Here is a 13,001-nt window from a genome sequence, read left to right on the forward strand (position 1 = left end):
TCGTATTTTGTGTTGACACAATCCGCTATTCGCTTAAATATTGCGCGACATGTGAACGGCCAAACGAGTCGTTTTTCAGCGGGACTCGTGACTCTTTCAGGGTTACGTGAGTGTATTGAGAGGAAATTCGTCACACTCAATGAGTTATGACTTAATAGTAATTATAATGACTTATATTTACCAGCTGCGAGGACAGTTAAAAACCAGAAAACTACGCGCAACAAGCAATGTATATTTAGAACAATTTTTAGTATGACGTCATATAGATTCTAATAAACAATCTATAGAGATAAAATTAAGAGTATCATCATCATTAGCTCACTATACGTGTCCCCACCGAGGGGCTCGGAGCCTACCCTAGGTTAAGGGTGATTAGGCCATAGTCAACCACGCTGGCCAAGTGTCTATTCTTTACAGATATGAGCAGGTTGCATCACGATGTTTTCCTTCACCGTAAGAACGTCAGATAAATGTGAATATGTAAATCGGAAATTGAAAAACACATTAGTACATGGCGGGATTCGAACTCAGGACCTGCAGATTGCAAGTCAAGTGCTTGACCACAGAGCCACCGACGTTCTACAAAATTATGAGTATATTGTAAAAAATTTAATCACAGACATCAAGTAAGTACATCAGTATGTAAATAACGATTTCACACGAGGGCGCGTCAAACCACTTACCTAGTTACGTAGTTAATTAACTATTGTTCATGTTAAAAGTTTTCAAAATCATCAAAAAGTATCAATGCATGCACACTATTCTAGATTTTTTCTTTCATTGATTCATGAAATGGTGACATAAAAATATGTCAGCATTGAAGCCGCAACCGATATAAAGGCGTGAACACAATCGCTCACATCCGTCATCGACGCGTCCTCCCAGATTAACCACAAGATTTATGTCGCACAGTGTGCACACAGCTTTATAATTTATGTCTCACTGCACACGGCAGAATTCAAAATTTTCCAAACTTTTTTAATGGTACTGCGATTGAAATATTGGTTATATGAAAATGTCTCAAGGGAAAGTTGACGACCGCGAAATATTTTAATACATTATTACTTACACGAGAGATTTCAATATGAATACAACAATTGTTAATAAAAATACTTAAATAAAAATATAATAATAATTAAATTAAATATTTCTTAGAAAAAAATGACTGTACAATTAAATTAAATATGAAAAAAAAATCTGGAGACTTCCTTATGCACACAGTCTTAATTCATATTTAATATTGACAGTATTTTGTTCATTATAAATCAAAAGTATTACATTGCTGGTTTATAACAAGCACTTTTACATTTACATCGAACCGTAAAGGTAATGTATTCGATGCATTATGTTTTGCTTCCTCGTTGTTAAATACTTGAACTCGGGCTAAAGACGCAGGCAATAAAGCAAAGATATGAGTGCATTCGGCCGATTAGGGAAATTGGAGCGAACGGCCGCGACTCCCGGAACTGACATGTTTACATGCAGGTTAGTAATCGAGCGAGTGCACTCGTCTCATACTGGTACAGTAATAAATTAAGGAACACCATTTAATGTATTGTTACTTTTGACCATATCACATTTCTAAAATGTGTACGATTATTTCGCTAGAAGTAAGTCAAAGAGGAGATAGATAGGCTGTGTGAAAGATGCTATTCAGAAGGCAACAACAAAAATTACACGTCATTGATGAATTTAAATTGAAAATCTGTCATGTAGACACATCATGGAAGAACGATCGATCACGTGATGTGATCGATTATCGAGTCTTCTTGTACCAGTACTGGACATATGTTAAAGCATCTTTTGCATGTAATATTAGCGCGGTTGAGAAATGCACGCACATTGTGTTTGCTGTAGCAGTCACCGAGTCAGTACATCGCAGCACTCGAGAGTTTCTCAAAATAAATATAAATACGTAATTAGGCACACGAATATATTCAACTAATACTGAATAAAGCAGCATATTGGAATGCACCTTAAGCGGTAAATATAGGAATTGATTTAATTTCTATTTAACACAAAGAAAATATTTTCATAACTCACAAAGATTGGGTTAATTATAATAAGAATCATGTTTTTAAGTTATACTTATTAGGTATTACGTAAGACACCGTGATTTTCTAAGACTAAAACTTAACATTTTTTACCGATACCAATAAAGAAAGAATATTTTCTCTCACAAGTACGGTCTGCAAATAATTTATAAAAACGAAACAGTCTTTCGCATAACATCCCTCAGTAAACATCATAAAGAGTACCCGAACTAGGGCGCGACTTTAAAAAACACCAGATATTGTGCTCGTACAAACATCAGTCTGTTTGTTTGTTCGCAAGACGTCGGCTGAGACGATGTGTTTGGACACGACGCCAAAACAATAATTTAAATTTACGTAATTATAAACAGACGGACAATAAAATAATCGACAATGTAAATATCGACGTCAAGACAAATAAACGTTAAGGAAAAATCAAATTTAAAAGTTTATAAAGCCTTTAAACAGATAAAAAAAGATATATGAAATTATTTATTTAAAATATCTAAGTATTTCACCAAAATAAGAAAAAAATATTTTTCAAGAAACTTTCGTTCGGTTTTGGAAAAACTTAACTACATTTCAGAGTTTCAATCTTGCTAATGTTAGGAAGAAAATCCGACACTGTGCCGGTGTATCGGCGCAACTAGCCTTATTAAAATGTCAACGTTTATGTCCCCTCACTAATCAATTTGATACTAGACTTGGTAACGAACGAAAACGCGCTATTAGCGCCAAAGTATTCCAACTAGTTAGATTTTATAAATTCAAATTAATTTACTACTTAATAAAATAGCATTTGTCGAGTAACATTGGTATTGAACTAACGAGGTTAGCTTGTCATCGTTTAATCGCATAAGAATAACCTTGTCTTAGGATATATTACGTCTCATTGCCTAAGGTCTTTGTCAATGACAACTTCTTTGTAGTAACAATAAATTATTTTAAACAAAATATAAGTTTTACATGTACTAGTATAATTTTGGATCGTACTGTATATTTATTTATTGGAAGACCAACAGCCATTTTTACAAATTAAGTACAACAATAGTAAACATATAGCCGATTATAGGTTCTCGCCGATAGTTGCATTTTACACAAATATTTTTGCGCGAACAAATCTTTATATGTAATCGTGTTAGTTACACTATTTATAACTCAAGAACGGCTTTGCCGATATGCCTGATAATTGGTGAGGAGGTAGCTTAGAGCCAGGAGACGGACGTAGGATACAATTTTTTTCGAATTTATGCGTTGAAGAGCTGCTTTTTATTTAACTTATCTAAATATTTTTTTTTATATTCACGCGGACGGAGACACGGGCGACAGCTAGTATTGTATATTAAACAAAAAGCAAAAAAAACAAAGGTAAAAAGTTGATTTAGTTTTATTATGTTTGTTCTTAATGAAAAAGTTTCGATAAAAAGCTTTACACTAAAAAGCTAGGTAATTTTAGATTGCGAGGCTATTAACACTTCTTTGTCTATAACGAACCAATCGTATTTACCAAATCTGTTTTCAACAATTAAGAAATTAATTCGTGAATATTACTAACATATCTTACTAATATTATAAATGTAAATGTTTGGATGTATGTTTGTTAGAAGGTATCTCCAGAAAGGCATCCATGCAGATGTCGCTAAAATTGTCATAGATGTAGAACTTAGCCTGAAAGAACACATAGGCTACTAATTACGTATTTATTTAATTTCGCGTGGACGAAGTCGCGAGCGAGAGCTGGTAAAAAATATTTAGAAAAGCACATTAAAAATCACACCATTTGTACGTTAGTAAAACAATTTAATAATTTTATACATGCAACAATATCCGTCTTCTGTGATGACATAGGATTTATTTTCTTTGTTGCAATTTAAACTTCTTTAATCCTTAGCAAATACAACGAAGACTGTTGTCATAAAAAATGCAGTAGGAACACTTCCTTAACTCTGTACCTTTTCAGTTACTTGTGTCGGGTTCAATGACCGCGCTAGAATCGTTATTATAATTGGATGTCTTATAAAATGAAGACTAGATACCATCAAGGGTCCTAGCCGCAAGGGCACGACCGTGCGCAAACATAATGAATTCTTTACTATATATTTAATCATGTTTGTTGAGTTTACGGCGCCGGTTAGTAGAGAAATATGTCAGGTTTTTAAAAGGAATATCTTTTTGGAATATAGGACTTAAGATGGCATAAATGATTTGCTTCAAATTGTTAGCATGCTCGTCAACTGCTAATTATAAGCCATCATTTATCTCTCTTAATTAGATGCTAAAATGCTTTATATTTTCGATACATTTTTATTGCTTCTGTGTGCGTATTAGAGTCTATATTTTCGCAATTATTTAACAATATTTTATATCATTTCATGTACTAAAATAACACGGTTCATTCGAATATTTCAAGCCGTAACCATAGTTTCATTTAGCTATAAAAATATAAATAATTTTATAGCATAGTATCTGGTTTCAAAAGCGTTTCGTTTCTGCCAATTGCTTGTATCACATAAGTCTGTTAATATTTTTTTCACAAAGTAAACATCAAAAGGGACAACCTCCAATACATGATAATTATACACGGATAGGGTTGCCACATTATTAATTAAGAACGGATAGGGTTGTCACATTATTAATTAAGGCTCCATCTCTTGAAATAACGATATAATGAGGCAATGTTAAAATTTGTTAACGAATATTATTATATTTTATGGAAGTTTTAAAAGTATACATAACTAGCTGTCGTCCACGACTCCGCGAATTAAAAAAAATCAATAAGTAACCTCTGTGTTCTTACATACTATGGTCTACATCTATGCTAAATTTCAGCAAGATCCATGCAGCCGTTCTAGAGATACATTCTAACAAACATCTATCCAAACAATCGCATTCATAATATTAGTAAGATATGATAAGTTCATGTAAAGGAAAACATCGTGACACATCTTGCATATATATAAAAGAAATTCAAAGATGTGTGTGAAGTCAATCAACTCTCATTGAGCCAGCATGGATGATAAAGGCATAGATTATAATGTCAAGTTTCTCGCAAGATTCGGAACAATATATCCATAATTGCTGTATTAACTGAAATAAAATAGATCTGGCGAGATAATGCGCAAGCTAGGGCGGTCACTCTGAACCTAGATATCGGATTAAAACGATAATTTATTACATATGCTGAGCTTGAGACTAAAAATATAGGGCTGGGTTAGTGGCACTAAAATATGCAAATTTCATACTTTATTAGACGTTGGCCCCATTTGAGTCACTTGTGAAAATCTTAGGGTGCGCTTTCACTGAATGCATACGAAATTTAAAAAATTAAATCTGTAGTTATGATTTCATATTTATTTACACAACAATTGAGGAGTAATAAATAAAATCTTCTGACATACTATATTAATAACGTTTAAAGTGTTGCCACAATAACAAACGTGTCCATTAATATTGTGTCTTCGTGTTGTACATGGCAACCCTGCAGAGAGACCTCGCTACGCTAAGTGAACATTTTGTGATGAAATGCTATGTTATGATATAAAGGTCATTGTTTACTCTTTGATTTTTAAAATGAAAACTTATAAAGAACATTCGAGGTATTCATAGAGTATAAGCTTCATAGAGTAGACAACATTTACATATTTAAAAAGAAAAAGACACATCTATAAAATTGGATGTTATTTTACTTTAGTTGTTAACTTTAATACATTAATTATTTTAATAAAAAAATATAAAAAAAATTTAATCATTGTTTACTCTCTTTTTGTTAAAACTGTCAAAATATTATAAAAACATATTCATTGTAGTTGCAAATTTAGTGTAAATGGTACAGCATTAGTCGGGTCCGAGGCAGACGTCGGGGGCGCTGGCGTCGCGACCCAACACCGACCGCCGAATGCTAAGTAGTATTATTAGGGAGTCGGGTCGCTTTACTCCCTTTTTTATTTCGATCATTGTGTCTTAAGGTACGAGTCCACCAGCGCGACTATAGAAAAACGTGCGTTAACGACACATGTAAAGTATTTATTTAAATAAAAAAGTAAAATGGACTTTAATCACATGCTGTATGTTATTAGTGACTTTGTCCATGTAAAATTAAAAAAAAGAAAAAAGTTGTCTGTTACTCCCGTATACCTAAGCCCGTATACCTAAAACGCGGATTTGCTGACAAACAGACAGACAAACATTTTAATACCTTCTTTCGTTATAACAAACACATTATATGTATTTTTTTAAAATTTTAACAAAGAGATTTTAAAAATTGTAGTAAATAAAGATTAAATGTCATAAACACTCCACAAACATAATCATTTGATGAAATAAAAGAGACATCCGAGCCATATTTTTCTGCCATCTGAGTACCAACATATAAACATACATACAGAGTCTACATTTATTATGTTGGTATTCTACGCCCGTGCTGAGGACTTGTAATTTCTTTCTAATCAACTCTGTTTAATGACCTTTATATATTAACATAATATATTAAAAGCTATATTTTAATAGAGGTATTCATATACGAGCACAGATGAGGTGGGTTATTAAAAACGCATCCGCCGCGGCGCTGCGTAATCTCGGCTTATCTTAATACCATTGGATTATCAATGTTTGAGCGCAGTTTACGAGAGACTCGTCTTCGTTAATACGTTAACTGAAGGTTAGATGCGCCACTCTCATTAGACAGGCAAATGCTTAGAGTTTATCGCGAGTTTACATCGCCAAAACATGTGTCAAACATTGTCATATCAAAGTGGATAGGAAGACGGCTACAATAGGTTAATGAGAAATTTTGATGTAATCCAATAAACTAGGTAATAAGACGGCAATATTTAAAGAAATATTATATGAGAGCTAAACAAAAATGAAAACTTCTTGAGGTAATTTTCGTATATTATTCAAGTGGGAACTTACTGACTTCGATTTGTTGTTGTGTATTTATAATCATAATTCCACTTTTCCAATGAAACTCTTTTATTATATTTGTATTGAATTTCACTTTAAGCAGTTTACAACGTAGGAAAAAACTTCGAGTTGTTGTAGTGGAAATGGGGCTTTACCGTAGTTGTAACATAGCCGGCATTAGCATGTCGTAAGTATTTGCATAGCCCATGTCTTCCGGCGCGGCGGCGGTCCTAATGAAAACAACGGACTGAGAGACGACTGAACGCGGATAATGAACTAGTTATTTTTATTGTTTACTTCTTGTACAGCGTATGAATACAAATATTATCTATGGTTTGGAACAGATTTAAGGGTTGGCACTCGCGAGAAATGGGAGTTTAGTGTTTGAAAATAATTCATGTAATTGCGCGTAAAAAGGTTAGTAAGCATAATTTGAGATTTTGTTGTTGTTCTCTGTTTCAGCCACATTATAAACACCATAACGGTAGTCTGTGAATTATTAGGAGTTTCAGTGTTTACCAATTCATTACGGGACATCCTTTTTATCTATGGATCTCAGACTACAAAGACTTGAGTATTATATTGACAAATTTTTATCCATGAATATTGTTTTTTTTTTAAGTTAAATTTTCTGAAGACAAATGCGACGCAGCCCTCGCGCCATAATCGTAAAGTACAAGCAAAGAGGTCGCGTAATTAGGGGTACAGCGTTGTTGTATAGTTTGTCGTTTTAATTTTGTTGATGGAGGCTACATGTCTGTTGGCTTTGTACAATCTCCGCGAGCCAAGAACAGGATTAGTGGCCACTTAGCATACATGAACATCTAATTTAAACAGGACACGTGTTAGCCTTTAAAGTTAACGAAGACTCATTTACCTAAATATTGAAGTCAGTGTAAAATAAAATGTTATGTCACTGCAACAAACATGCTATACATTTTTTTAAAACAGAAAGCAATTGTTTGTCTCCACTGAATAGTCTACGGAACCACAGAACCAGATTTGAAAAATTCTTATATTTTGAAATTAGAACTTGGAACATTCATAATTTAATTTACGATGTACAAGTGGCGTAGATGTCGCCACCGTCGTAATCAGGAAGTGACGTCACTATTTTGCAATCGGTCACAATTGCCGTTGTGTGTGACAATATCAAAATATTTTGATCGCCAGATATCCAGAATCCCAGTTTTGATTAACGGCCGAGATAATCGCGAGTTAGCGCGTCATTAAAACAGCACAGATAATAAAAAAAAATCGTTGTGAAACGGGTCGCGTTGTAAAACGGCTAAAAATAACGGGCGTTGTTTTATTTGAGCTTTAACGTGCACCTTGATGTTGCGACAGGCGTTGCGATTCACCTGCCTTCCTCAGTCAACAGACGCTTCAATTATAGCAGTTTAACCTACTAATATTCTTTGGCAGTTTACTTTATGTTCAGTTAATTAGCGTTTCGTTTGAACGCTTCCTTGTTGAGAGCGTGATCGAACAAAAGAGAAAAGAAAACGCGCAATATCAACATTTTTTTCGGAGCAATTATGGGCTGACGATAAAATGACAAAGAAAATATTGCTTAAGTTCAGTATTTGGGGGAGAATTCTTTCATAAAAAAGCCGAAGATGAACTAAAAAGACAATTATTGTAGGTACTATGGTAATAATTGTCCCACTAAAGTAAATATAAAAGAAGCAAGTCGCAAAGAACTCTAGTCCTTGTTTTGACTTTTATTATACGTAGTTAAGAACATGACCAGTGCTGTTATAATTTCGCATTAAATACCAATCACAAGAAGTATGTACGATGATGATTATTGTTTAAGAATCGAGCGCCACTTCCTCCGCCAGTTTCCGGCAACTCGAGCGTGTTTATCAAGCAGAGTATGAATAATATGCAACATTCTTTCACAACGTATACGCTTTTAGGTTTAACGTTAGAATTATAAAGATAAGATCATATATTTATTATTTAATATTGCAATATTAAAAATCCATCACAAGCGTTATTAAATTCTTGCAGGTTAGCGATAGGTACCTACTCTTGTATACATACCCAAACGTAGCTTTATTTAATTTGGGGTATGGTGTCAGATTATATAGAAAATACCTTGCTGGAATTAAAAAAAGGTTCCGAATTCATAAATATAATTAAACTCACCTGAAAAAATAGGCAAAAGCAGACCCATTGGTAGTACTTGTAGATCTTCCTGTCGTTCATGTCCTCCTTGCCCTTCTCGCGGCTGTTGCCGATGCCGGGGTAGGGCACCTCGACGCCCACCTTCTTGTTAAAGAAGCTCTTGAGCGTGTAGGTGGAGTGGATCCAGCAATAGGTGTTGAGCACGTCCTCTGGGATGTCCTTGGTGTGGATGCAGTCAATGGGGTTGCCGACGTACTGACGCGTCGTCACGATCAGGCTGAACGAGATCAGCAGGATGACCGTAATGGAGTAGTGCAGCCGGAACACGGGCGAGTCGATGTGCACATAGTTCACCTTTATAAGATTTTTTAAACCACGAAAAACGTCTAACATTTTAAATGCTTGAGTCCGATCTCACACTTTGTCTCGTCACCTCGACTAACATTATTTTTGTCTCGTTTAATCTATTTATTGTTTCGAAGCACCAGCGATTGTCTTAATAAGTTTTTTTTAATGTTTAAATTGTTCGTTTGTTTACAGTTCGATGTTCGTAAGGCACTTGTTAGATTGGCAGTGTGTTGGCGAATCTTCGTCTCATTGCATCAGAGGCGTCGTTTGTGCTGATGTACTTTTTTTGGTATTTTAATGAACTTCAGCAAAGATATCATTGTGTCATATTTTCTACGTTTCATAATTCGGCGTGTGTTTGGGTGCGGCTCATTTATTGGTCATGTCCCCGGCGTGGTGTCTTCGAGCCTCGCCTCGGAATGTGGTCATCGGTAGTGATGCAGTACAATTATGAACGTTGTTGCTGTAAAACTGTATATTCTAAGAACTAATTACGTAAACTAGATCACGAGGGCGGGATGTTCTGGACCAGTTTATGAGTTCACGCCTCGATTCGACCGGAGCATTTTTCTGTTTGACAGCAAATTGTCAATGTGATTAGCGAATCAGTCGGAACGATCACCATGTTTTTTTAAAGTTGATTAATAACGTTTAAACCGATTTGACGATATAAAACAAAGCTTATAATAAATGCAATTAAACCGGAAAATTTTGTCGCTGAACAAATTAATTCAGAATAATTCTGGCTAAATAATGGTGGTTGATATTAATGACAACTGCAGGTCTAACTTTAAATTTTTTAGAATTAGACTTTGGTGGAAAGGAAATTTAAAACTTAATTAAACGCACATCTAGAATATATCTTAAGATTTTACAGTAGAAATGCATACAAAATTTCTGAATGTAAGAAATATTAATTTTTCTTTGTATGCGTGGTTGTATTATTGTGAATAGCGTCGTGTTTTTAATATTTTTTTACTTTTTAATTATACTTTTAATATTATGTAGTTCGTACTTTTTTCTAGTAATAATTTATATTTAATTACATTCAGGGTAATTTCGATTTGATAATCGGTATTATTCTATAGAGTAGCACTCCAAAAAGTTTTAGGTCACATATTAGTCTCCATCTTGGCAAAGGTTTTGGTCGATGTCTGGCAGAATAGAACTGATAGGGACGTTTTTTTCATAAATCAATAAAAAACAAATATCAAGACAGTATTAAAACGGTACAAATATAGACGAAGTACTAAAGTCTACGAATACGAGTCAACAGCACGTATATCGATTGCTTTTTCATTAACTTGCAAATCTTTTGGTCTACTTCGTGTTTCGGTGCTGCAAGAGTTGTTATGTATTCTTTTGTGGAGGGGATCTCCCGCTTTATGACTTTAAAGAGGATTTTGTCAACATTTGATGACGTCATCGACATTATCGCATCGGGATTTTATGTATATCATTGTTGAAAACTTTCCAATTTTAAATTAACAAGAACAAAAGCCAAAAATGTGTTAAAATCAGAACCAAACTTTAAAATCACAAGGTGTCCTGGACCTTAGCAAATGGTACATCAACAAAAAAGTAGAAAACATGTTTTAAAAATTCAAGATTTCAATCTTTTAGTTAGTTTACGTAAGTTACGAATCTGTATCGGACACAAAGACGAAATGCATCTCGCAATATTTCGCCGTCGAACATTTCAAAGCTGTATGATGTTTGACAGACGCGCTCCTTGTATCCACGCGTCAATAACTAATCACAAACCCCACGGAACATACACACAGACAGCAACGAAAACAAACACAAACAGGTGACTTGTTTCATTAGAATTAGAAGCATCAAAATAGTTTTTTTTTTTCAAAGAAACGCTACGCCCGTAAATATTTCGCTATCATATTCGATATTTCAACCGAGTAAGACGTCGTTAAACACAAGATTAATATGTTGCTTCTATTCTTTCTTTTTAAATACGTAATAATAGGCGTTGATGTATATCTTTTTTAAGAATGTAAACATGACTCATCTGTTCAAAAGTCGGTTCGGATTTTAATATAACATTCGTTTTGTAATTATATATCACGCCATCATTGATCATCTTAATTATTTAAAAAGTTTTAAGGGCGTCAGATATGTTACTTGAGGTTACGTTTTTATATTTCGTTTCAATCCACGCCGAAATTAAAAAAACAAAGATGGCGGCCAAAATGTACTATATACTACAATTTATCAGTTATTTTATAAAAAAACAGTGAGGGAATTTAATTATTCCAAAATAGGAATACTATTATATAGTTATGTAAGAGAAAGATATAACGAGAAATATTTAATATAATTTTATAGTTTAAGCGTTAAAAGTGCAGTTGTCTATGGTAGAAATTCTTCTGTTCTGGAACAGTACAGTTAAGATCATTAGGCGAACGAAGGTCTACGTAATCATTTCCTTGTCGCGTTGACCTATTTATCTAGCCTATAGTTTTAGAGTATCCAGGAGCTCCCCGGGTTAAGTTTCCTAAGACTCCTGATCGGAGGCCGTATAGGTTACAGGTCAAAGGATATAATCCAATTCGTGTTATAATAATAATCTGTCATGACTTCACCCGCAATGTCCTTTAACTAAGTTACTGGGTATTTTTACCAAGATAAATAAGGCTTTTTATTATTTTTTTATGTTGGTACAAAGACATCTTTCTTATAATAAAAATAATACTACAGTTGGCAACATTGCACGATTGGTTTCGTTCGACTGGGTAATATCTAGTAGAATAGGAAATTGAAAATCTTTTAATCTATTAAATAAAATATGTTATAAAATAAACTACATTTATTGTTAACAATTCTAACTCAATATATCGCGAGAGCCTAAAATAACCTTTCTCATCGTAGCATGGATGCGTAAATTGAAGCATTTTTTAAAGTTCAGCGCGTCTATTGAATTGCCTACTATTGTGGTATAGTTTCGTGCTACGCCCTTGTTGAAATTTGCGTTATAAGTTTAGTAACACAGAAGTTATTGACTGAGCATCCTTGAGGCGGAGAGCATTAGCAAAGCTGTATATTGTTTGGAAATCGTTTCACAACAGCCAACACTAGTTGCGAACTATTGTGAGAACTCGAGTGGCACTCGCCTTTAGACCTGTTTTGACTCAGATCTACGTAAAATGATCATTTACCACTCTAATATTTATTAATAAAAATCGCGGCTTCAAATTCTTTTTATTTGAGTGGTCTACTTTACCGGTTCTGTTACGGCTGATAGAATTCTCAACAATGCCATGATGTTAAATTATTTAAACTTTCGTGAGACATTATACTAAACTGATATAAAAACGGCTAAACACTCACCGACCCACCGGACGAATATACGCGACTGTTTAGCCGTTTTTATATCAGTTTAATGTTATAATGACTTCAGATGTCGCAATTAGAGCTTTTTAGTGTATATTTAGTAGTAGTAATCTTCACTTAGGGTTACCCAATTAACAAATCTGTATACGACATATGATGTAAATTTTACAAAACTGGAAACAACTTGTACAGAACAAGACTATCTTTCCTAAAGTTAGTTTCTATTGTACAGCCTCTGAA

General features: G+C 34.0%; 1 protein-coding gene across 8 annotated transcripts in view; it reads right to left on the reverse strand.

The window, feature by feature from the left end:
- shakB (Innexin family member shaking B) overlaps positions 1-13,001 on the reverse strand; it is a 56,029-nt gene that overhangs the window by 7,726 nt on the left and 35,302 nt on the right. For 2 of the 8 annotated variants that reach the window (XM_013311685.1, XM_013311686.1), the window contains one exon: positions 9,090-9,939. The exons of 2 other annotated variants lie outside the window; for them this stretch is intronic. In XM_013311685.1, the coding sequence (XP_013167139.1) occupies positions 9,090-9,461 (372 nt within the window). In that variant the 5' untranslated portion in view covers positions 9,462-9,939. Of the gene's footprint in view, positions 1-9,089; positions 9,987-13,001 lie in introns of all 8 variants that reach the window. 4 more of the 8 variants (XM_013311687.1, XM_013311689.1, XM_013311688.1 and 1 more) reach the window with 4 other exon arrangements.

Source organism: Papilio xuthus, unplaced genomic scaffold (genome assembly GCF_000836235.2).
Source record: "Papilio xuthus unplaced genomic scaffold, Pxut_1.1 DF827680.1, whole genome shotgun sequence".
In the NCBI taxonomy this organism is placed as follows: Eukaryota; Metazoa; Arthropoda; class Insecta; order Lepidoptera; family Papilionidae; genus Papilio; species Papilio xuthus.